At 40.1% G+C, this 25,084-nt stretch overlaps 1 protein-coding gene and 1 long non-coding RNA gene across 9 annotated transcripts in view; one reads left to right on the top strand and one right to left on the bottom strand.

Annotated features, from left to right (window-relative positions):
• LOC115588265 (LIM and senescent cell antigen-like-containing domain protein 1) overlaps positions 1 to 24,837 on the top strand; it is a 31,719-nt gene extending 6,882 nt beyond the window's left edge. For 2 of the 6 annotated variants that reach the window (XM_030428746.1, XM_030428747.1), the window contains exons 2-11: positions 13,570 to 13,729; positions 16,207 to 16,273; positions 16,372 to 16,492; positions 16,790 to 16,939; positions 17,628 to 17,778; positions 19,198 to 19,290; positions 20,471 to 20,519; positions 20,765 to 20,840; positions 21,275 to 21,460; positions 23,149 to 24,837. In XM_030428746.1, coding sequence (XP_030284606.1) covers positions 13,570 to 13,729; positions 16,207 to 16,273; positions 16,372 to 16,492; positions 16,790 to 16,939; positions 17,628 to 17,778; positions 19,198 to 19,290; positions 20,471 to 20,519; positions 20,765 to 20,840; positions 21,275 to 21,416 — 1,009 coding nt within the window. In that variant the 3' untranslated portion in view covers positions 21,417 to 21,460; positions 23,149 to 24,837. Of the gene's footprint in view, positions 1 to 2,158; positions 2,305 to 8,492; positions 9,030 to 13,569; positions 13,730 to 16,206; positions 16,274 to 16,371; positions 16,493 to 16,789; positions 16,940 to 17,627; positions 17,779 to 18,177; positions 18,271 to 19,197; positions 19,291 to 20,470; positions 20,520 to 20,764; positions 20,841 to 21,274; positions 21,461 to 23,148 lie in introns of those variants that run through there. The other 4 variants (XM_030428745.1, XM_030428743.1, XM_030428740.1 and 1 more) reach the window with 4 other exon arrangements.
• Positions 3,343 to 22,262, bottom strand: LOC115588271 (uncharacterized). 3 transcript variants are annotated; one of them, XR_003985301.1, is made up of 5 exons: positions 22,168 to 22,262; positions 21,677 to 21,747; positions 4,666 to 4,717; positions 4,343 to 4,435; positions 3,343 to 3,959 (listed from the first exon to the last, which is right to left on the bottom strand). It is a non-coding gene; the product is annotated as an uncharacterized LOC115588271 (long non-coding RNA). The 3 variants fall into 3 exon arrangements; XR_003985300.1 differs by having other exon boundaries at positions 3,343 to 4,435; XR_003985302.1 differs by having other exon boundaries at positions 3,343 to 4,435; positions 21,677 to 21,742; positions 22,168 to 22,254.
• Positions 24,838 to 25,084: the final 247 nt, after the last annotated feature.

Genomic DNA, 25,084 nt, shown 5'->3' with positions numbered 1-25,084 from the left:
CTGTAAAGACAGGTACACGGGTGAACTAAACGAGCAGTGTCAGAATTAACCTGTGCATCAGTTGCGTCTTCTGTTTCACAGCGCTGTTTCTTCTGTGGACGATTGTTGACTTTGTTTGTTTGGTTTCACGGCCTCTGACTAATCTTTTCACTGCTTTATTGGTGTTACAGAGAAGCAACTTTCAGCTCCATCTGAAAATGTGCATTTGATGTGTTTGGTGTCTGTCGAGGAGGATCTCTTGTTCCCACGTAACATTGCAATGAATAATTCATAGATTGACATTTCCCCCATTTTCAATAGTTTGTTGTTTCTGCTGGGAAATAATTTCACAGTTTACAATGATGGAGCTCAAGTGGTGTCTACTTGAAACTTGAGAATATGACTCCATAGTGGGTGGCATTGTTCGGAAGAGTTCATCTTTACTCAGTCTCTGTTCCCAGCCTCCTAAACATGCTGTTGTTGGGACTGAAATGTGTCGACTAGAAGTTTTTGTTTTTCCTTTTTTACCCCTGTGCTTTTTAAAACACTGTTATTAGTCCTGGATAAGAATGAGTGATGACTGATGAGACACTGGAACATCAGGTTACTCAGTGCTTTATGATATGTGCCAGCTTTCCTTGAGGCTAAACACAATAATTGAAACTGTATGTTACACTTCAATTACATGAAATGCTATACTAATTCTAGTGTGACCTGCACTTTGGATAAAGATTTTAGCTGCGAACACTGGCTAGAGCTGCAACGATTTGTCATTCGGCAAACTTTTTTGATAAACATTTTCATTTTTCTAGAAAAAGGTGTCAAACTTTTGATTCAATATCCAGGTTTGCTGTGTTTCTGTATTCTCTGATAAAATAAGGAGTCTTTGGGCTTTTGGTTGGACAATAGAACCAATTTGAAGGTGTCACTTTCTGCTCTTTAATGTGATTTTTCCATTTTTTTTCTTACATTTACAGACTAATCCATTCAAAAATTAATCATGGAAATATTCAGGAGATAAGTCAATAATCAAAATAACTGTGTCTAATAATTGTAGCATGTTGTGTCATTATATATTTTGTTGCATATGTTTTGGACACGTCATTATATAAATGTGAAACAAGTTTTATATAAACATTATAAAACCTCTTTTATGAACATTTATATGAACATTTAACCCTTGTTTTCCCAATCCGTGTAAATACATTTTTGTTGTGTTTGTTTTTGCGCATAGCAATTCAGACTAATCTAATTTTCAGTGTAATCTGCTGGTTAATATTTACTATGATCTTTAATATTTACTTTTATCCTTTTGTCCTTTCTTTCTTTTTTTTCACTTGACCAGTTTCAATAATGACATTATCAGATTATCATAAATATATTATTTAATCCTATCACACATATCCTATTAATCATTTTTGCCGACCTCGATATTGCCTTGTTGCATTTCCATGCAGCCCAAGAGTCTACTTTATCTATTGTTTTGGTTGTGTAATTTGGTTTGGTTTATTTTACTGATGTTTTATTTGTTCAGGATTATTTTAACAATTCAATTCAACAATTATTGAAAGTTCCAATTTCAATGTCTGAATATTATACGCTATGCTGTATTACAATATTATTGTCACATCAGTGGCATAAAATGGTCTTAAAATAGCAGTGATATATCATTCATCACAATTATCCCTGACAGGAGTATCATCATGAATATAGGTATTAAAATATCAACTTTGGTTTGAGCCTCAAACAGCCGGTATCATTCTGGCTCTGATGCTGACCTCACCTGAGGGTGATTGGTGTGTTTTTATCTTCATTCGTTTTGTACTCTATTGTCTATCTCGTGCTTTTCTAAACAGAGAACCAGAAAGAAGTAGGAGGGAAAGGAGACAGTGGGAGTAAAGGCCAGAAAGGGAAAATGCCTCTCTCTTCTTCTGCGTCTCTTTCTCCTTTCTCTTCCTGAGGCGTTCCCCCTCTACCTGCTGCAGGAGGGGGAGGAGGAGGCGCAAGAAGTATTTGATAGGTGTGCAGGCTGTGAAACCACACCTCTATACGTGTCCTTCCTCAAGGGTGTGAGCCCTGGAGGTGTGTTATTTTGGAGAGAGAGAACGACAGCTAGTATTAACACACACACTTTCATTAGAGTATTGTTTCTGTGGACTGAGTGTTCTCAGCAGACAAGGGGTAGGAAGGAAGGAAGGGAGGGAGAGTGAGAGGCAAAGGGGAGATGAACTCTTTGAGGCTGAAAGAGTTGTCAAACTCAGACTTGTACAGACGAAGACAGGAGAGACCAGACAGCTATGGAAGTCTGGCAGGGGACAGCCTCAGGTGAGTTTGTCTTTGTGAAGCAAATTATTTATGAGACTTAACCGAAAAATGTTGATTCAACCCTACGATAACATCCGCTTATGCCGGGAATTTACCTCTGTTGTGTTGTGGATATTCTGCCCACCATTTTTATGTAAGTCAACCTCAATTTGTAGCAGACAGGGTACACCTTTTAACTAAAATCATCTTTCTAGTAGCCAATATATTTGGTTTTAAATGGCTCCAATAAAAAACAGTATGGCGTTATAATAATGAAGAAATTAACAATTGGATACTTGTAAAACTTGCCTTGCTATTTAACATTTTTCAACAACTTGTTTTATTTCGCCAGCTAAAATATGATTAATTCTCCATTTCCAATGCCCTTATTATTATTGTTAGTCCCATTGAAATAGAGAATATTCTTGTGTGATGATTGTTGAATTTTTAAAGGTCTTGTTTGGGTTGGTTTTGTTACCATTAGCCAGAGGTTATCAGCTTTGTTGTCATTAGCTGGTGCTGACGCTTCTTGAATCATGTAATGAATCAGGGAGGGTTTGTTTGTGTTGAACATTACCAAAGTACATTTGAAGAAAGGCCTCTTTTCTGTGTGTCGTGGAGTGACAAGGATAGATAAGGTGAGATTTGGTGGAGTATTTGATCAGTAAATACTGCAGCTGATGGCTGAATTCCTCTGAGTCGTGTGACCGACACAAGCTCATGACTTCAACAACATGTTCAATAACTTTAGTCACTTTTTGGATGTTCTTTTTCTGTCTTTTACAAATACCTCTCTGTCTCTCCGGTCTCTCTCTCCCTCTGTCAATCTCTCTCTTTGTATGTGTGTGTGTGCGCGTGTGTGTGTGTGTACCTGAAGTGATTAGAGGAATGTAGTAATGTGAGGAATGTAGACAGAAAGAGGAAGCTCTCTCATTAGAGGTGTCCCCAGTCTCCCTCCCTCTCATGCACCGCAACAATAATTTGGTGTCAGGTGGGTTGTTTTATATTGGCTACACACCATGTAGTTTGTTATAAGCACAATCATTGCACCATGTATCATTTAATGAAAATAACTTTTAATAATACATAATATCTGACCATTCAGGGTCCCCATGTGGGGCAAGCAAAGCACAAAACTCAGATATGTATCATCATCACAAACTGTTAGCTATTATGAGTGTAGTATTTACTGAAATCAGAGAATTATTTTATGCAAATATGACTGCAGTATTGGCAAGAGCTAAGAGATTTCTTTGATCAAACCCAGAATTGTATGATTTCTTTCTGCAAAGAGTAGCATCAGTAAATTACAAGACTGCGTTAAACCACAGATGGAGCAGAAAAGCAAGGCATGTGAGAGAGAGACAAAACACTGACACAGTGGGAAAAAGCTTTAAGGGATCAACAAAAATGAGTATGGAAGGAGTCAGAACCAAGGAAACCCCATGAGTGGTAAGAAAGAGAAAATGCATTTTACAATTCTGTTTATAGGAACTTTTTCAGATGAAAATCTGTTACAGTCAAAAATGCGTTCAGTTGCTCAGCTGATAGAGCCTGCACCCTATATACGGAAGCTGTGTCATTGCTGTAGCAGCCAGGGTTGATTCCAAACTGTGGCACTTGTGCTGCATGTTGTCCCCATTTCTCTCCTCAATTACTGTCACTGTTCATCTGTCCTGTCAAATAAAGCAATGAAAAGGCCAGATATCCGCCCGTAGAGTCAGTACAAAATACAGTATTGATGGAAACTAAGAAAACCAGTAGGATATACAGTCCAATGCCATACCTAATTGGTTTGCCTCACATGCTAGGATTAATTGGTGCTTAGCATGAAAACAATTGTGCTGTGGAATAAAAGCCGAAGACGAGGCACAACCGAATATAAGTGAAATGCACCAAGGTTTTTCGTATGTGAAGCAAACCAAATCATGTCCAGTATGTCTTTCACTAGCATAATTTGACAACATTAATGATGTTAATCAGCAGTGTGGGGTTACAGTACATCCGGGGGAACCTGTGAATTAACTCGGTAGCATTGGAAAAAGAAATTGCTGCTAACTTTAAAGCATGGAGAAAGATGTTGTTGTCCTAGTCAGTCCCGTAGAGTTAAGAGTGGAACTGGACCCTTGATTGTTCAGGTCAAACTGGGCATCTGGAACAAAAAGTGCATAACAAAGGAAATGTTAGTCATAAATTATGTTTACACTAAATCAACGTGTGTCACTACGTGTGTGTGTGTGTGTGTGTGTGTGTGTACCTGTGCCTTGCCAGCAGCCCTTATGACTGTGTTGTCATGGTTGCTGTTGACACAGTGCACAAGGGGGAGTGTGGGTGTGTGAACAGGGTGTGTTTGATCTGTTTCTTTTGCCTGAATCTGTTTACCTTGCACTGGTTGAGAGTCGGGGTCTTTTTCAGATATAGTCTGCAGACGGATCTGATCAGCCAAACCAAAGACAAAAACAGAAATATTATATTTTAATTATATGTGGGTCATTTTCACCATGATAACAACTGTGCATATCCTTTTCTATCATCATCTTTTCATGGAATTAGCTTTTATTTGGTCACATATTTAAAATTGCAAGGCAACAAAGGCTCCATGTTGTTTTTAGTCTTTTCTAATGGTTCGTTTAGCGAAGAATGGCAGATGGAAAATGTCATAGAGAAATGCTTGTCAGTGTCATTGGGATAAATACTTCTGACTGTGGGAGACAAGCCCACATGTACTGTTGAGAAGCACTGCAGTAGGTTATATGCACAAAACCCTCTCTGTTAGAAAATTAATGGCTCCATCTCCATAATAGCTACAGAGGTCAGTTCAGTTGGACAGTTTATTTCCTACCTCAGTTTATAAGGCTTTACCACGGGTGACCTGACCTCTAACCTCTCCAGTGATCTTTAATGGCCTGGTGAGGAAGTCTCAAAATCCTGTCCTGCAGAGGGAACACTCCAGAGACACTTTGTCGACTGCTGACAGTTGCTGTAGCCATTTTTAAGCTCAGGTTGGCATTTATATCGTCACTCACACTCTCTCTCTCTCTCTCTCTCTCTCTCTCTCTCTCTCTCTCTCTCTCTCTCTCTCTCTCTCTCTCTCTCTCTCTCTTAGGCATTTAAAACCTCTGCTCCTTTTGCTAAAATATCCAATTAAGCTTTAGTCTTGAGTATTGATCTGCAAGATGACAAAACAGTGTCACAATTCTGCAAAATCCAGTGTGTCAAGGATGCCTCAGTAGCCCATGAATCAAAGACTAGAATGTCACATCATCAAAACATCACTGAAACATCAATGATATCCAGCACACAAAACAAAGATGCCCCTTCCTGCCTTTAATATGACATAGATGGGGCTTAACAATTAATTAAAACATTAGCGAAATCACTTGACCTGTCATTATTGTTCATATTATTTCATCATTTAAAGTGATATTCACTTTCTTTTCTATGATGCTTAACATTTGACGTCAGTGGGAGCCTGAGTCCGTCCAACACTGTCATAACACTGCAAACTGGAAACTACTAACACAGCAGTGTTCGCTGTCCAAGCAGATGTTTTGCTTTGTTTTGTCTTCCTTTAATTTCATTGGAAGAAACCTTCCATGTTGTGCAACTTCCAATGTATCACTGTGTCGCTGCTTTTTGTTAGATGTATCAGTAAGTGAGAGAGATGGGTGTGCTGGAAACTTGCATTGAACAAACACAGGGGATTTCTGTCGGAGTGTTTTTCATTTTTGACTCAGCTGTTTGATGGACTTGAGTAGTTAATTCGAGCCGTTGTAGATGAGCATGGAGGTGAACGGTCGTGCCCTGCCACCCTCAATACCTGAGGGTGGTGAAGCCCCGGACCATGTTACTCATAGGGAGATGAACGTTTACCATCAGAGGCTTCAGAGTGGTGGTGGGGGAGAGGCGGAGGTCCCAGTGTCCAGGTCCCAAAGACGAAAGAGCGATGTCAAAGTCTATAAGTCTATTCTTTCTTTAATGGATGAGCCTTTAACCTGATGGTGGAAGTTTTCTGTCAGAGGCTGCTTCAAAAAGTGATTAGAGCTCCTACTTTGTGACTGAAAGGTTGTTTCTGCATCAAAATGACTTGATTTCACTCTTGGTGGTTATATTTGACAGATTATAGCCCATTTTTACCTGTTGAAATACCTTTAAAGGGCCAGTACAACTGATAAAAGGCAGTGTTTCACCTGCCACAAAGTGATTACACCGCTTACTGTCCCTGTTGAACATTGTTGATGAGCTGCAGTGCCGCTGGGAGCCTCAATCTGATTCATTCAACTCTTAATTTGACCTACATTTAAATATATTTAAATGCTCAATAATGTTCAGTGATTAAGTTTAATCTGTTTTAAATTAAAATCGGAATAATTCACATGTAAATATATTAATCTGGACACAAGAGGGCTAAATAGTTCTTGAGCTCTCATTTTAGGGCGGAACACCCTGCACCATGGCAATGTCTGTAATCAGCAGGAAAATTTGCAAGGGTTTCCTGTTAGGCACCCACCCTGTGTCCATTGTACCCCAGTCACTCAACACTTGTCCCAGTGAAAATCCCAGCAGAGCTCCAGCTAAGGACAGGTGACTTTTCCATAGTCATTGTTCTGGTTTGGATGGTGCCTGGTGAAATATTTGCCTCATTGTGTCATTCATTTCACAACCCAGACAGCCCCTTGATAGAGACTGAATAGTTTAGATAGGGTTTAAAAGTGAGGCTGAATACACTTCACAACAATACACCACTGCTTGTCTTGAAGCAAATTAGAAAAAAGTGGGAACATTTACACACAAACAGTGCAATTTAGATGGGAAAAAAATCACAAGAATGACTTTGGAGGTTAAATGGAGTTTGACTGCACATTTTAGTGGCCACTACTGCGTATTCAAACCCTCACACACACACACACACACACAAACACGCACACACATGTACACTCTCACACACATATACACACACACACACACACACACACACACAGACACAACATGGCAGCTGCCAGCACCTAGTTTGGAGTTGAGGCTCCACTAGGTGTCTATTTGTAGAATGATGGAGTAATGTAGAAGACCGTTATCCTGAAGGACTCAGAGACATGTTTCAGCTGGACAGACACAAACACACACACATACATACACGGACACATACATACACAAGCAGACACACGAACACATACACAGCCATTGCTAGAGGACTTTATTTATTATTTATTGTAAATCCCTCGGTTTTGCAGGATGAACACACAGCAGCTGTTCTCTAATGGAGCGTCTCACATGTTTATCTCACTGGAGTGTATTTCCAGAGCTGGCTTTATGTTGTTTTGATGGTTTGGGAAGTGGTCATTAATTTGAGATGCCAGTTGAGTTTAGCCACATAAAGAGCTATCATTTACCCAAAGGGGACACAGATTTGTGGGTTTAAAGGGAAATCGGAGGCTGAGACCAACATGGGATTTATGGACGATTAACATATCTTCTAATTACAGCTCTAGATAGCTTCAGGAGGATGTTTTAAACTGATATTCAAGCCATTCTGTAGGCTCACATAGCATGTTTCCAGTAGGGCTTGAGTTTTAATCCTGCCAGGTACCATTACTGCCAAAAATAAGCAGTCCATAAACAATGACACGACAAGGGAAATGGTGAACATGTGCAAAGAGCGACCAAGAATTCACCATCTAATCGGTTCAAATTTAGATCCCAACCCTTGTAGTGGTGATCTGTATCCCTGAGACAATATCTGGCTCTAATTTAAGCCGTTGTATGCCTCTGTAAACATACTGCTGAGGGATTTTCTTCTTCCAGTGTATTTATACAATGACTGGAACAAACAGCAATGTGTTCTGCTCCTGTCATTTGGCATCCTAACACTTTAGATTTTCTGCTTTCCTGTGTGACATTCCTATTTTGCGCAATACTGAGTTGGAGCCACGTTGTTATATCTTCCAGAAAGCTGAGAGGTCCAGCTGCTAAACACAAACACACACACGCAGATTAATAGCATGGGTAGATATTTATATTGATGCCCAAAAAAACCCCACTCAGGTTTGTGTTTGTGTGTGATGGCACAGTGACCTCTGGACAGGCGTCAGGGTGGGCTCTTTTATTTTCAGTACCCTACCCAGGAATAGACAGTGAGTGTGATAGGAGGGGAGACTAAGATTGTCTGTCTGTCTGTCTGTCTGTCTGTCTGTCTGTGTGTGTGTGTGTGTGTGTGTGTGTGTGTGTGTGTGTGTGTGTGTGTGTGTGTGTGTGTGTGTGTGTGTGTGTGTGTGTGTGTGTGTGTGTGAAAAAAGGAAAAAGTTGATGTGGGAGTGAGAGAAAGTGGGAGTGTGTGTATGGGAGAGAGAGAGGCAGAGTACTCCCAGCACAGTCTGACCAGGGTTTCGGTGTCCTTTCCATGTGGATTACAGCTCGCACCACTTACTGGATACTGGAGACTTGCGTTGAACAAACACAGGGGATTTCTGTCGGAGTGTTTTTCATTTTTGACTCAGCCGTTTGATGGACTTCAGTAGTTAATTTGGGCCATTGTAAATGAGTATGGAGGTGAACGGTCGTGCCCTGCCACCCTCAATACCTGAGGATGGTGAAGCCCCGGACCATGTTACTCATGGGGAGATGAACGGTTATCATCAGAGGCTTCAGGGTGGTGATGGGGGAGAGGCGGAGGTCCCAGTGTCCAAGTCCCAAAGACGAAAGAGCGATGTCAAAGTCTATAAGGAGTTTTGTGATTTTTATGCTCGCTTGTAAGTATACAGTTTAGAAAACATGGGTTAGAGCACTGTTAGAAGAGGAATCAAATTGTTGGAATTTGCTCCTTAGGCCATGATTATTATTATTGTAATTTTTCTTGCTTTTATGGATGAGGTGTTCCTACTTTTGTGGCATAAAAAGGCTTTACTTAGCAGCCAGTTTTAAACCTTTAACTTGATGGTTGAAGTTTTCTGTCAGAGGCTGCGTAACTCTCAGGGACACACCTTCTCTTTCAGTCATCATTCTCCTTCAAAAAAACATACTTATGAATTATTTCCCCAGAAATACTTAGTAAAATTTATGTATGTGATTGTAAAGTAATTGGAACTGGAATGTGAAAAGATTATTAAAATATCCCAAATAGATAAAAACATAATCAACATAAAATGTTCTCTCTGGCACAGTTAAAAAAAAACCTAAATAAATGTTATAACAATTGGCACATTCTTTAACAGGCTATGTGCTGTAGGCTAAATCCAGTGTTTGCCACTTTTTGTTGGATTGAGTCCAGTGTCATGTCTATATATTGATAAATCAATTATGAAATATCGTGACAGGTCACGATAGGTCATTAAATCTTCAGTGTAGTATCTCTGAGCACGTACAGAACGTAGACTGGGACAGGAGCTGTGGTATGATTTGGTTTTGTGTGTAATTGGTGGATGATCACTGGATTACCATCACAGATTAAAAATAAGACATTCTGGTAATTGACGTGCCAATACATCTGATGACGGTGCCGTGCTGTGTTGATGTTAAGGAATTCGGTCTGTAGGCTCTGAGCTTACTGTAGTGTTACAGAATGTGAAGAATTCTGATATTGTAGGAGCTGGCTTTACCAGCCAGTTTGATTTGCTTAAGCTGCCTTAGGTGCCATGTTTGTGCAGGGATAGCTCCGAGCGCTACAGCAGGGGGTGCACAAGAAGGGCTATTTTCATGCCAAGGGGGGAGTTGTTATGCAAAGTAGAATATGTCAACTGGCATCCCAAGTATGTGCACATGAGAGACAGAAAGGCTAAATATAAATGCTTTATTTGTGACTCATCTAGCCTCATTGTAGACTGCAGGGGACATGGACGTAGGGTCACCTACAGGTTTGTCCACAGGGACATTTTGAGTTTTCCTTCTCAGTGTTGGACACAAAAAGGAAAGAAGATATGGGTGAAGATGTAGTGTCATGAAGACATTGAACCCCCCATGTTTGGTATTTGAACATGTTTTATTTGTCACAGAAAGAAGAGACAGAAAGAGTCTTTGGCAGCTGATATATTCAGATATAAGTGCTGCAACCAAGCATCATTATTGATTAATCTGCCGTATATTGTCAGGATTTATTCATCTGCCAAGGAAGTTTTGTTTTTACCCATGCCCATGTGTTTGTTGGTTTGTCAACAGGATTACACAAAAACTACTGAACAAATTTCCATGAAATCGTATGGAGTATGTTTTTTAGCCCAGAATAGACCCCATTAACTGTCATTGCTGTACACAAACTTGGGCTTTAACTTCTGAGTTGAAGACAATGCAAATGTTCAATGGTCTTGGAGTCTGTATATGCCTAAATCGGCTGGGCTAAATAGTTATGAGTAAGAAAAAGAAGGGGTTGAGTGGAGCAAGAACTTTAAACTTGTCAGTTCTCAAGAAAGACATTTAAGTCAGACGCTAAGTTTTGAGTATTTGGATGGCTATCCGCAATATCTGGGCTCAGGTTTCAATAATATGGACATGAGAGAGAGTCAGTACCTCCAGAAGAAGTAGAGAATGTGCAAAAGAAAGAAAGTGGAGACCAGAAGAGGGAGGGTGGAGGCAACAGAAGGTATCCATAACAGAAGTGACAGACTGCATCCTTTCCATTTGCTGACAACCAGCCTCCATTTATAGTCACAGGCCAGCATGGTGGGGTTAACAGGGCTGGAAGGAGAGTCATATGTGGATTTTTCTTTTTCTTAGGAAACCTGCTCCCAACCTTCTTTCACATCTCTGGTTACAATGCCCTTTTTAAACGTATGTTAAATCCAAAACACATGTTGAGATTTATTTTTTATATTTATATAAAATTGAATGTTCCAATTCAGCCTTAAACTACTGTCGCTTAACTAAGTAAATTTAGCACACTGTTTGGGGAGCTTGGACAAGAGTTTGGAAACATTACCTTTGGCTTGACCCCATAGAACACAACTTACGGTTGATGGGAACCTGGTGAGGGATCATGTCCATCTTCCAATACAGACAACTCCCTCAGAGTAACTGGTCCGTCCAAATCCTCTGTTAGAGTGGGTGTAACAGCAATAAGAGCTGCTAGAATTTGGCATTGCAATAGGTGTTTTAATCAAATAAACCTATTTTGTTTCAGTTGTCCAACTGCTTGTAGGCTTGTCTCTCACTCACGCAGGGTACTAGAGGCAGATAGGAGGGTGGAAATGCCTAAGGGATGTATCACATCCTCTCGTAAATCCTTCGGACAGGGCAGGGCTGTCAGTGTGTGTGATATCAGGCCAGGCAGGGTGTTTTATAGAACAATATGTGTTTGATAAGCTTGTGAGGAGTGGACCCAGATGGAAGCTGGTTTCAATGTAGTTAGTGTTTTAAAGTGTATGCCAGTTACTGTTTTTTTGTAGTACAGATGCTTAAGAGAAACTGAGATGTGATTTGTTAGAATGATGAGTAGTTTAGAGTTATGCCTCTAAAAATGAGGAGTGATGAGCCGTGTGTCTGTGAGTTTTTGGAATTCTGAAAACTAATTAAGTTAATATGAACAGATGGCATCACTCCATTAAAATCCTACATGGTCTTGTCGTGTGTGTGTGTGTGTGTGTGTGTGTGTGTGTGTGTGTGTGTTGCCTGGATACACTTTGGTATTCTGACCTTTCAAACGAAGCAGGGAAGCGAGGATGGTCCAACCATTCCCTCTTCCCTTTCCTTTTCTCTTTTTCCAACATGTCGTCATTAACTTCCACTTTATTTTAGCTACCAAGCAGTCTAATATTATGTGTATCAGCTTTGGAACTTTTGTTATGGGTACAGTTTTGTTCATCGGACAATTTAGTTTTACAGTTGTTACAGATTTTTCTTTGTTATAATCATGGATGTTGTCTAAAGTTCAGCCTAAGCCTGAATGTGAAATAGAAGTAGGGTTGGGCAATGTGACGAAATGTACCATTAGAAATGTCCACTGTGACAGATTCTCCCCTCCCACATTCATCCATCACACTTATAAGTGGTGTGTTTACTAGTAGTATGAAGGGTTCTTGTTTTATTAGTGAATTAAAAAAATGTCATCCATGTGCTGTTACTCACAAATGTGACAGTGAGCAGGAAAAGGGTATAAATACTGTAAATAATTTGAGTAGTAAGTAGTGTTAACATTCGAATCAAATATCAAAACTAATTATCTAAAATGGTTTCAATACTCATTTTTGCCAGTATGGGTACTCCAGTACTAGCTGCGTTTTTTTCTCTCCTGTCTTACAGCAAGTTGACACATGAATGCTGTAGTGCCCACATAGTCCCTCCTTTTACAGAATTAAATTGACTTGGATACTTTTGTGCTTTACACACAGAACTAAAGTCTTGTTATATTTATCTAATAATGAAATACTGAAATTGTATGCCCATACTGTCAGTTTTTCCCTGTGGTTTCAAACATGGGTATATTTTAAGGTATAAGGTATTAAGGTATTGAAGTTAGAAATTCCATTATCGTGACAACACTCCTTGAAGCATCTGCCGTTGCCATGGTACTTACTGTTTAAATCAGATTTTAAAGGAAGGAAACTCAGCAGTCTCAAAACCTGAATACATAACACCCAGCATGGGAGTATTTCTGCTCCGTGTGCACAAATTAAAAGAACCCCCCCCCCCCCAGAGGCGAGTACAATGCCTGATGTCCCCCCTCCTGTCCTCGTGTGTCATTAGACATGTCTGTCATAAGTACAGTGATAACAGTATTTAGGTAAATAATAACTGTAAGTTGGATAGCGGGTGGCATGTTTCTGGGTGTGACCACATACTTGCTCCAGGTTCTGGCACCAGTTCCATTAATGGAAAAAATTATTAGCCGGGGGCCCTGCCCTACTGATATATCACAGATTTTGCAGAGAGGCAGTAAAACAATCCTGAGTGTTTAATTAAGGGCAGGATTGGCTTCATATGTAGTACTGCAGAAACAGTGCAGATTAATAAACGTAAATACAGCTTGTCTCTCAAAAAACAACACAGAGGTTCCACACCTCATTGATCCCCACACCCTGATACAGAGAGCCAAAATACACCTCGAACCAAGACATTATGTGTCTGCCTCCATGTGTTTTCATAGGCTGATAACCTCTTGCATCACATTTTCCCTTCTATCATCTCCCTTCTGCTTTTACTGATTACATGTTCCAACTGTTTTCATGACAGGAGAAACTCTAGAAAATCTATATTTGTGACAGACGTTAAAATATTGGTGTTGTTGCATCCCGAGACAACCCTGTTAGTTTCATGCCTGTAAGTGAACTCTGATCCTGACTCTGATATGTTTTTTCTTTTCAGCAACATGGCCAACGCTCTGGCCAACGCCATGTGTGAGCGCTGCAAGAGTGGTTTTGCCCCGGCTGAGAAGATAGTGAACAGTAACGGGGAACTTTACCACGAGCAGTGCTTTGTGTGTGCCCAGTGTTTCCAACAGTTCCCCGAGGGACTCTTCTATGAGGTAAAAGTTTGTCCTCACCTTTGTTTTCAGTGCGACTTTCATCAGCCAATAAAATGTGCATGATGCTGTAACTGACACACCTGGAGGGTGGATTTCAATAAACATGAGCACCGCACTTTTATAGCCAATATGATTCATTGAAAAAGACCCTGAATGGTTTAGGCATGCTTGTAAAAACACCTTAGCATGCAGCTCCTGTCTGCCATGCTAATATACACTAAATGTAACCACTGTAACACGTCTTTTTAGCTTAAAACGCATTCCAAATGGCAGCGATGGGTCAATGACCGGCTGTCTGTACAGGCAGTTAGATCACTGGTTCGTGCAAGGCTGTTGTTAGTGCACATTCCTCAGACAAAGAATCTAAACACTTGGCCCTGTTGAGGTAAATAAAGAGGAGCGAGCGCAACCTTAATGCAACATTGACTTATTAAAAGCCTGCTTCCAGTAAGCTGCTTGCTCACCAGCCTTGACACAAGGCCAAATGTCTCTCCGGCAGGCTCCGGAGAGCCTTGGTTCAGTCAGTTTATCAAAGAGAAGGTGTCTCCAATGCTGCAATCAATATACATTAAGGGCATTACATTAACCTTTAAGTCCCTGTGAATAAGTCTACTAACCCTTCTTTTTATTTATGTATGACTTGTTGATGTTTTTAGCATCACTGACTTATTATTGAGATATTAATGCTGCATAAGATACTGTCCTATTGGGGCGGGTTGGGTAGAGCTTGCTCCGTGTACAGAGGCCCTGTCCTCACTGCAGCAGCCTAAGTCCGACCCTTGGCCCCCCTTTCTCTCATCCCATTTCCTGTCATAACTCAAGCCGTTCAGTCAAATAAAGCCATGAAAAGGCCCCCAAAAAATGTACACTGTTCCATTGAATCACCTACATTTAAATTATAATGAAATAGGTGATTTAAATGAAAAGAAATAATCGTTTTCTCAATCTAGAAATTCTAAAGAGATGCTTTCTGACATCCTCAGTAGCTGTAGTGTATTATGCAGTGCTTTTGTACAGAAGATGTGAAGCTGTGGTGCACTGATGGCTGTTTGGATAACGACACTGTTTATACAGTGCATGTACTGTAAATAGCTGAGCCTTTACAAACTGGTATTACATGGGGAATTGTGACAAGGGACAAGTGATGTAGATATTTAACCCCATACCTGCATTTTGTGCTGCGCAATCACAGAAAGAGAAGATGAAGAAAATGTTGTACTTGTTATACAGTATGATACCATGTAGGTCATCCATCTTTCAAGGTTTGATTCTTTGTATTGGTCTGAGGCTGCTACTCCAAAATGCTCTGTATGCCGTGTCATCACTGAATATCAAGAAGCAACTCTCAAACAACCCGTTCCTCGAATGTTTTCTGCACTAATTTGATTCAGAACATATAACAGATCTGAATTAGCCGTACCAAGGTAGCACCTAGCCTTCCTGGCATCTACAAAGGCAAACATTACATCATGTCAGACAATTATGTTATTCAAAATCCAAGGCAAAAGGGAACAAAGAAATGACAACAAGCCCTGAAAACAACAGTAAAACTACTAATGAAGCTAATAACAACTCTGAATAAAAGTACCCACACTATATCTAAATAGTCAGTAAAACACTTGAGCTAAGTTAATCATTAACGATCATATTGTCAGATATAATGGAGCCCAACATGTCAGATTTGGAGAGGGGCTGGTGTTACCTGCCACGAGGCATTTCTTAAAACAGTTTTACTAGTTAAATATATCATATCTGATGGAAAACCACTCCTTTTCATTCCTTTGTACACAACATAAATTTTGCCTTGCATTCATTTTTGAGACAGGATGTGAAAAACAACCTCTTGCATGGCTACTGTAATATAGGTTTGGATGGTAGAGTACATTCTTTATACAATTAAATACTTCTCATATAACAGAGCAGAGAAATAACCTTCCTGTCCCTCAATAGTGACCAATGGATGTTATATGCAGTCTGATGATGTTACAGTTCAGAGTGAGTCACGCAACTCTATTCTGGACTGACTTGAATTGTTCCAAGTCTTTATTTGATGCACTTGACCACACTACTGGTCTGTAATCCCGATGACTAAGAACTAATAATTGAACAATGTGAGGAATGCATTGTTGTGGTTGAAATTTAGCACATCTGTTAATAATAGTCAAATCTCTGCAAGATCCATCCACTATCTGCAACGTTTTCTTCCGTCTACTTTGACCACTTCAATCTGCTGTCTGATGTTTAATTATAATTAATTGGAATTAACAAATATATTTAACCCCAAGCAGTTTGGCCCAAAGTTTCACCACCTGCATTCACAAAATAATAACTCACAACAACAGTTCTTACTGTGTGACAGCGGGCAGTTCTGCATTAAGATTCACTTTTTTCCACGAGAAAACCCGATGTTGTTCAGTTATATTGTGTGAATTTACAACTGCGTGCTTTAATCAACTTTGTACAAACCTTTTGAACAGTTTGAAGGCAGGAAATACTGTGAACATGACTTCCAGATGCTGTTCGCTCCCTGCTGCCACCAGTGTGGTGAGTACAGTGAATACCATCCAACCAAGTTTATGCCATTCAAACAATAAATATCCACGCCACTGTTTAAACGAGTTCTCCCCTTTTTTTTCCCCAAGGTGAGTTCATCATTGGGCGTGTGATCAAGGCTATGAACAACAGTTGGCATCCAGACTGTTTCTGCTGTGATATCTGCCAGGCTGTGCTCGCTGATGTTGGATTTGTGAAGAATGCTGGAAGGTCAGTTCCTCTACAACCAGTCACCATCATTCCACCATCATCATTCAGTTTAAGTCTACCTCTAGGAAGGATGATCATGTCTATGATGCTGTTTTATCTGGTATTAATGTTTTTCTACAAACTTTTATGCACCACTGTCATGCACTCATTGATTATCTCTACATCAGTTGTATTACACAGAAAACGTTCTGTTATTGTGCTGTGCAGGGGGAAGGATCCTTGAAGAGCATGTTATCTGTTCATGTATTCCTACTATTTGTCTTTTTATGTCGTTTTCCTCTCATTCTCTCCCATCAGGCACCTGTGTCGTCCATGTCACAATAGAGAGAAAGCCCGGGGCCTTGGCAAGTACATCTGCCAGAAGTGCCACGCCATTATTGAGGAGCAGCCTCTGCTGTTCAAGAACGATCCGTACCACCCTGATCACTTCAACTGCAACAACTGCGGGTAAACATGCGCACACTCAAACCTGAACAGCTGTGTTTTTAGTCCCACATTAGATTTTGTAAAGATAGAGGTCTTTTCATTGCCATGTCTGACTCACACTTTATGTATTAGGCAATCATGATGTTGCAAGGTTTATGCACACCTTGATGTTAGGATCCATTGGCTTGACTATATTGAGATGACATGGACCATCCATGATTACCGTAACATAAACATTTGTTGCAATTCTAATTCAGAAATAAAATCTATATATGATTAAACAAGTGAATAGTCTATGCAGACTTACAACAACATATGTAGCACTTCTGCCACAACAGTGATGGACCAAATGCTGCTCTCTGGTGGACAAACTAAGTAGTGGCACAGTTGTAAGTACACAAATGAGGCATCAGGTGTCTAATTACATGACAATCTGATTTTAAAAAAGTAAGGCCACTGTGTAAAACATAAATAAAACAGAAAGAGCTAATTTTCTAATCATCTTTGAGATGTTACGAAGAGATGTTATTTGTTTTTTCTGCAGTTTTTTTTTTTTTTGAAAAATGTTCGGAATGTTTTACTTACCATAAGCATTATTTTCTGCTAGACAACAACTGCATCAATCACTTACATATGTAGAGACCGTGCTAAGGAATGTGTTTTCGTGTATTTTGAGCTGATCTAGTTGTCTTCACCTCTGTCTCTGCAGTAAGGAGCTGACCTCTGATGCCAGGGAGCTGAAGGGGGAGCTCTACTGTCTGCCCTGCCACGACAAGATGGGCGTCCCCATCTGCGGGGCCTGTAGGAGACCCATCGAGGGCCGGGTGGTCAATGCCATGGGCAAGCAGTGGCATGTGGAGGTGCGATGATAAACTGTGCAACTTCAGACACAACTTTATGTCAACATTGCATTCAAACCCACATTAAGGAGATCAGTGTTCAGTTTGGTATTATATAGTTCCAAGTGGGTTTACAAATGACACAGTGTTTACTGTATGTTCTGTTTGACATGATTTTTATCCTGCGTTCATTCTGATGACTTCATTTTAACATGTGCCATATGTGTGACTCATACTTTTACCAGCTTTATCTCCACAGTTGTTTTTCATCTCCTCCCTGTGTACACCGCTCCTCCAGTTTCTGTCTGCCTCTTTGTTTTTTTTCTCTCTTGAGTCATTCCACCACCTACCTTCCATCTTTCCTTCTGTCTCTACACATTTCATGGTCTTTTTCTTCCCTGTCTTCCCTCCCCCACGTAGCATCATGTGTGCACTGTATGTGAGCGCCCATTTCAGGGCCACCCATTTTATGAGCGAGGTGGTCACGCCTATTGTGAGAGACACTTTGACATGGTGAGGGCATGAAGGTTCGGCCTGACATTGATTGCTGCCCCATGTCTCACTCCTCCCTGCCTCAATACATGGGTTACACTAATATAAGTTCACCAGTTAGTGTCTAGGGCATGATATCTTTACATTGTATTGGCCAGTTTGCCGCAAAGTAAACTCATATTTCATTTTTATATTTTCAACCCAGTTATCTTTTCCTAAATCAAAATGTATGTTATTATTGACGCTTTGGGTTGGTCATCTATCTTACAAAAAAAAAGGATAGGACAGGAGACGAAAAGAAAAGAGGACAAGTTAAGGAAGGGAAAGTAAAATAAATAAAAGAAAAGACAGGAAAAGAAAGGAAAAGACAAAAACGTATGAGTACACTGTAGGTCAAGTTCATGTTCTCACACAGCAGCAAACTATTTGGGATTAAAAAGTTGATTGGGGTGTGTGAGGAGTTATTGTCTGATGTAATTTAATGCTCTGTCAAAGGCTTTTTTTACACTACAAGAATACAGTTATGTGGTAAATTGTCCTTTATATTGCATATAAAGCTAAGTGAAAAGAACATTGAGTATTGGCTGAAAAACTGGCTATATTATTCGCCTTTAAAACCTCATATTGGTGTAACCCTACCCTGTCAAACTCATCCATTACGTCCTCGCACAAGAGGAATCCTCATCCAGCAGTATCAAAAATTAATGGTGATTCCCTCCCATTAATTCCTGACATGTCTGTCTGTATGTCTGGAGGACTGGTGCTGCCTCTTCTGTCCACCATCTCTACTCTGTATTCTGTTTGGACGCAGTAACAGGACATCTCGACTGGTCTGGTCCCACCTGATAATATCTGAGTCAGACTGTGCTGCAGCTGCCTGACTATGATAATGTTACTGACCGCAGGCTGGTGCTAACCATGTGCGCTTGGTTGTGGGTTTGTTTGCAGCATTTTGTGTGTGCTAAGTGTGAGAAACCCTTCCTGGGACACCGTCACTACGAGCGCAAGGGCCTGGCTTACTGTGAAACACACTACAACCAGGTAACACTCAACAGCGTTGGTAATGGTTTTGAATGCACAACATAGAAAAACTATGTATTGAATCTCTCCTCCTCTGGCTCCATTTATAGTACGTACTTGATTTGTGAGGTCTTATTTGCCACAAACATTATATTGCCAAGTAGTGCTGTACCTTATACTGACTTTAAACCTGAACCTAACTCACTGTGATAACCAAATTCCTACATACAACCTACTTCTGCATGGGGCCGCATATACCAAGTACATTTATATTTATGTATGATGCTTGAAAAGAAAAAGAAAAACATATTTGATTTCAGTTGAGTTCAAACTTATTTTGAAAAGGTCTGTTCGTCAGCCTGATAATATGTAAAGTACCTCACTGTTTTGAAACATTTTAGTCTATCCTGTCTTTGAATTGCAAATACAGGCAGGCATTTGAATACAAAAATACAAAAACAAAAGATATAACTATCTTTTTGGATGAATCACACACAGAGATTGTTCTGGTATATATAGGATGCTCCTGGGAGATATTTTACTGTTTTCCTGTGCATCTGTATAGACTACGTACACTACAGTAGTATTAGCAAAATTACACTCTCAAGGGTTTTCCTTATCACTACAATGCCTAGATGCAGCACCTAGGCTGGTTTAGGCACCACCCAGACTGATGATTAATGTAAAATCAATATGGAGAGCACCAAAACTGACTAAACGACCTTTTCCAGATCAAGCTTACCAACCTTTTTGTACAGATACGGTCATAATAATGGACAATAATGTGAAATTGCAAATTTCTCATTGCAAAATCTGAAGGGACCCTCAAATCCCCCTCCAAGTACAGAACATGCACCTATAAAAAAAGAGTAGTTACAGTTATCACCAATCACCACCAAGAAAGTTTTAAGAACTCTAACTAATAGAACAAAGAAAAGGTTCAGGAGTTAAATACATTATTTCTGTAACTTAACATTCTCTGTGTAAACTCTGCTAGACAGGAAATAATGTAATGACTCCACCTAGTGTTGTACTCTACAAAATGCCTCTGTGGCCTGGGCTTGTTTGCATGTTATTTGAACAAGGCATGTTATGAGCCCTTATAAAGACCGTCTGTGCTGCATTGTGTTGCATAATTTCGTAACTCATAAGGCGTGTCAGTGTGTTGCTCACCCTCTGTTTATCTCCTCTCCCTCGTCAGCTGTTTGGAGATGTTTGCTACCACTGCAATCGTGTCATTGAAGGAGATGGTGAGGAAACTTACTTTGATTGATAATACATTATGGCTTATGGGTGGAGTCGTCGTCTGTCACTCATTGTGCAACCCTCCTAACATCAGTGGACTGTAGTTTGATCTGTACATTGTGTGTACATTTTCGTGGCCGTGCCATTGATATGAGATTCTGAATTTCAGACTCAACCAGATATTATTAAATGTAATCATGTGATGATCATCAGTACCTCATGTGACTGTGTTTTCTTCTGTTTTTATCAGTGGTATCTGCCCTTAACAAGGCTTGGTGTGTCAACTGTTTTGCTTGCTCTACCTGCAACACCAAGCTCACCCTCAAGTAAGTAACACACAAGTGTCGAGTTGGATCAATCCAAACATTTTGACCTAGATTATATACACATTTGGTGTTAATTATATTCAGAAATTCACTTGCGAATGGGCCAATTTCTCTCTTTGCTCGTAATTTTTTCTCCTTCATAACTACCTTTTGTCTGTGACTATTTGCCTGTCTGCCTTTCAGTCCTGTTCATGTTCACCTTTCTCTTATAATCTCTGTGGGCCTGTTTCTCCCCCTCTCCTCCTTTTCATCATCCCTCTTCCTTGTCCTCCTCTTGCTCCACTTTTCCTGACCTCTCTCGAACTTTCTTCTCTCCTCCTCCTCCTCCTACCTTTTTGTTTTCCTTCTCATCCTTCTATTTCTTGCCTCCTCTTCTCTTCCCTGTTCTTTCACACCCCTCATCATCCATCTCTCCCTCCTCCCTGCTCTGTCAGGGAAAAGTTTGTGGAGGTGGATCTTAAGCCGGTGTGTAAGCACTGCTACGAACGCCTGCCGGACGACATGAAGCGCCGGCTGGCCAAGCGTGAGCGCGACTCGAAAGAGAAGAAGAAGAAATTGATACCCATGTGTCTGTGATCCTCTCTTTCTCCTTTCTCCTCACTTCCACTACTGTTCCTTTGGTCAGTTTTCATCTTCTTTCCTTTCTGATTTTGATCTTTTGCTTTTTCATTGTCATCCTGTTTCAAACATGCCCCACACAAACTTTGTCCCTCATGTCACTGTTATATCATATAAGCCAAAGGATAAAGGCAAGACATTAATGTGGGGGAGGATGCACAGATTTAACATATTTAAAGGTACATTTCAACCCAAAATCAAAAATATATATTGCTTACCTGTAGCGCTCTTTATTTTGGTGTGAGTTGCAGAGTTCTGGAGATGTCAGCTGTACAAATGTCCGCCTTTTCTTGTATATAGTGGGATGAAATGATACTCAGCTATTCAAACTGAATAGGCTTCAGTAAAAGATGTATCGATGCAAATCAAAGACTTTTGTTTGTAAATCCAAAAGGTTTTTATGTGAATCAAAGAAATATTAGCAAATCCAAAAGTTTTGCTCACAGTAAAGCTTAATCTTGTGGGCTAGACCTACGCTGAAAGGTATAAATACTGTAGGTATGACACATTTCTACAGGCTGTCTGCATAACTGTAGTCTGCTGACTTCCTTTTTCCACCAGTGCGTTCCTAGCAGTTCTCTGTTTGTTGCCACATTGTGTCCCTTTAAGTGACCTAACATTGGAACAGTTCTCAGCCTGAAAACACTCAGGATTAAGGCTGTTATGCTGGTAACCTCTGCTATGCAAACAGGAAAATCAGATCAGTCACCTGGTGAAGGGAATGCGTTGTTTCCTGGGTCTCCCAGCCTGTCTGGACGTAGAGGGTAAAGCCTTAATCATTTCCGGCAGCTTTCTGGCGGCAGCAGTGGAAGTGCCGAGGTCCCACTGGGTTTCACACGTGATCTGGTCCTGCCAGTGATTATCTGCTTTGGGAGGAAATGTCGTCCAGGACAGCTGGGGGGGGGGGGGAGCTTGCTTATCGGCAAGCTCCCAATAACACTGGGAGCTTGCGAGTGTTATTGAAATTAAAGGCATTTAATACAGAAAATAACCACTCAAAATCTCATGGAGGAAGTTTTACCTCTGACAAGACGTCACCACTCTGAAAGGTGTTATGTCTGTCAGAATAAAGTCATAGAGTCACAGAGAGAAATGGACAATCTCTGGATACATGAATGTTTTCATTCAAGCAAGTAGAGTAGTTAATTTGAAAAATTTTAAGAATGTTAAAAAATACCACGTCCGCCTGCACCCAGGTCCACACAAACACAAACCAACTTTTCACCAATTGTGCCTGAAATATGGGCCCTGATTTTATTCTAGCAGTGAACATTTGTTGCATGTCGTCCATTTCTCCACCTTGTTTTTCCCATGTGACCTTTCTGTCTTTTTGTTTTGTTCATCCAGCTAAGAGATCAATAAGTAATCTAAAACACTAGAACTATAACATGAAAAAGGGATACAAAATTTTGTTTTGAATGATTTTTTCCTCTTCATGTATAAAGAAGGCGCGGACAGATATTACTGATGATGTTACGTGTTACTAAAAGTTAAACTCCGCTCAGTTTGTGATGAAGATAATATTGATTGATTGATTTTCTATCATTTATGGTGTCATGCACACAAAGTTCCCCGATCCCCCCATGGGTTTACAAGACACCAAAGTAAAGTTATTTAAAATTGGCATTGTTGCAGACACATACTGAGAAAGATGAAATTTAATTTCTAATTGCAACTCTTTCTTCCACAGGAACAAGTTTGTGGAGTTTGACATGAAGCCAGTGTGTAAGAAGTGCTATGAGAAGTTCCCTCTGGAGCTGAAGAAGAGGCTGAAGAAGCTGTCTGAAACTGTCGCACGGAAGTAAACACACACAGAAATAGATGAGATGCCAAGGTGGCCCAGCAAGTCACATTTTCCAGAATCGCTAACAATCGTATAATATAGCAATTGTTTGTTTCACAAGATTGGTATTTTAAGTTTAGGTCATCATTTCAGCCACGGAGGAGCCTTTCATGGAGCCTGACACTGACGGATGGTCAGTCAGTCAGTAGGTTTAACATTAACCTGTTCAGTGCCTTTTGGTACAAATACTGCACTGCATATTTGTCACATGCTTGCCTTATCTATTAATCTATTTCACTATTAAACTTAAACACAGATGACGATGGTCCAGTGTTTCAAAATGACACAACGAGCTTCAAGAGAATAATAAAACTTGGCCTACAGTGACAGGCTGTTTAACTTTCCCAGACCATTTGTCCTCGGACTCATGTTACTGATACTCTTGTATAATAATGGAGTAAACCAAAAGGAAGTTTGATTGAATGTGTAGGTAAAATCTCTTATACTTCCTGTTTCCATCAACATGTCTTTGTTTTATTAATGTGTATTTCCTTTAATATTATGCAACATAAGTTGCTTAGTTGCTTTATTGACATCATACTGTCACTGCTTCAAAGCTACAGTGATGGACTCAACCATCACCTGTCCTGTTATATGCTGAACTGCCTTGTTACGTTCTATGCATTTTATGTGTGAAACAATCTATGTGTACTGTTTTTTGCAGAGTTACCAGCTTATTAGAATCAATAAATCCCAAGTTTATAACAGTCAGTTTTTGTTTTATCTACTCTAATTCAAGTAAATACATGAGGCCAATGTTACAAACATCTCTCAAAGTCCAATTTAACTCCATAACCACAGTACATCATAAAGATGACTATAAAGATGACGCAACACCTGTAGCTGAACAAAATAAGCCTCACGACAACAGGATTTATTGCATGGCAAATGGTAACTCTGTGCGTTACAACATGACGGCTTGTGGCATGTGCAGAGACCGGATGTGGGAGTAATGTTAGATGGTGGAACATGTGTCTCTGCTGTTTGTAATCCAGAGAAAGTGATCCTCTTAGAGAGGTGTACCGACTTCCTCAAGGCTCAGACCCTATTAGGAAAGAAAGCCAACTGTTGGGAATGAGAAAATGTTTCACTCGAGCAGTATTTTATTGTAGAACGCTTATCTTTGACATAGTAGTTTATTAGAAAAACACATTCCACTATTTCTTGGAGATACAAAGCGTATGTTGGTTTGTGGTGTGAATTTCGCCACACGTGCCACAACATTTCTCGTGTCACTTAGAAGTAAAACTATCCACCAGACTGTTCGTTGTGAAACAGAACTTCAGCTCAACTAAAAATAGTCCAGTGGAGAGTTTTATTTGTGATCTTACTACCTGGGAGACTGAAATGACTCCACACAGACAGACATTGCTCTTATACTGTATTTTATCCTCACAATGCTTGTCAAGAGACTATATTTATTCATGTAAACACACCAAAGTGCATGTTCTAGACTTGAATGGAGAGGGGTTTTTTTGTCATTATATCAAAGATAAGTCTGCAAACTCATCTGAATAAACATGTATGTCTGTGCCACCAGTGTGCATGTAGTCCTCTTTGTTTTCACCTCCTCCACCATTACATGACACCACTTGCAGAGTTAGGGTTTGTTAAGAAAGGAACAAAAATGAGCAACAGAATGTGAAAAAGTTGTTGACATTATGTCAAACACTTTGTATTGTGTTGCCGAGATAGCTTGCAAAGTAGAATGCAAAGTCATTAGCTCCGAGCTGTTTGTTCCAGTAGTATGCAAAACCAACACTCCTGCCGTGAGTGAAGCTCC

This window comes from Sparus aurata, chromosome 9, assembly GCF_900880675.1.
Source record: "Sparus aurata chromosome 9, fSpaAur1.1, whole genome shotgun sequence".
Lineage (NCBI taxonomy): Eukaryota > Metazoa > Chordata > Actinopteri > Spariformes > Sparidae > Sparus > Sparus aurata.
Note: the sequence above shows the minus strand (reverse complement) of the source record. Positions and strands in the feature narration are given on the sequence as shown.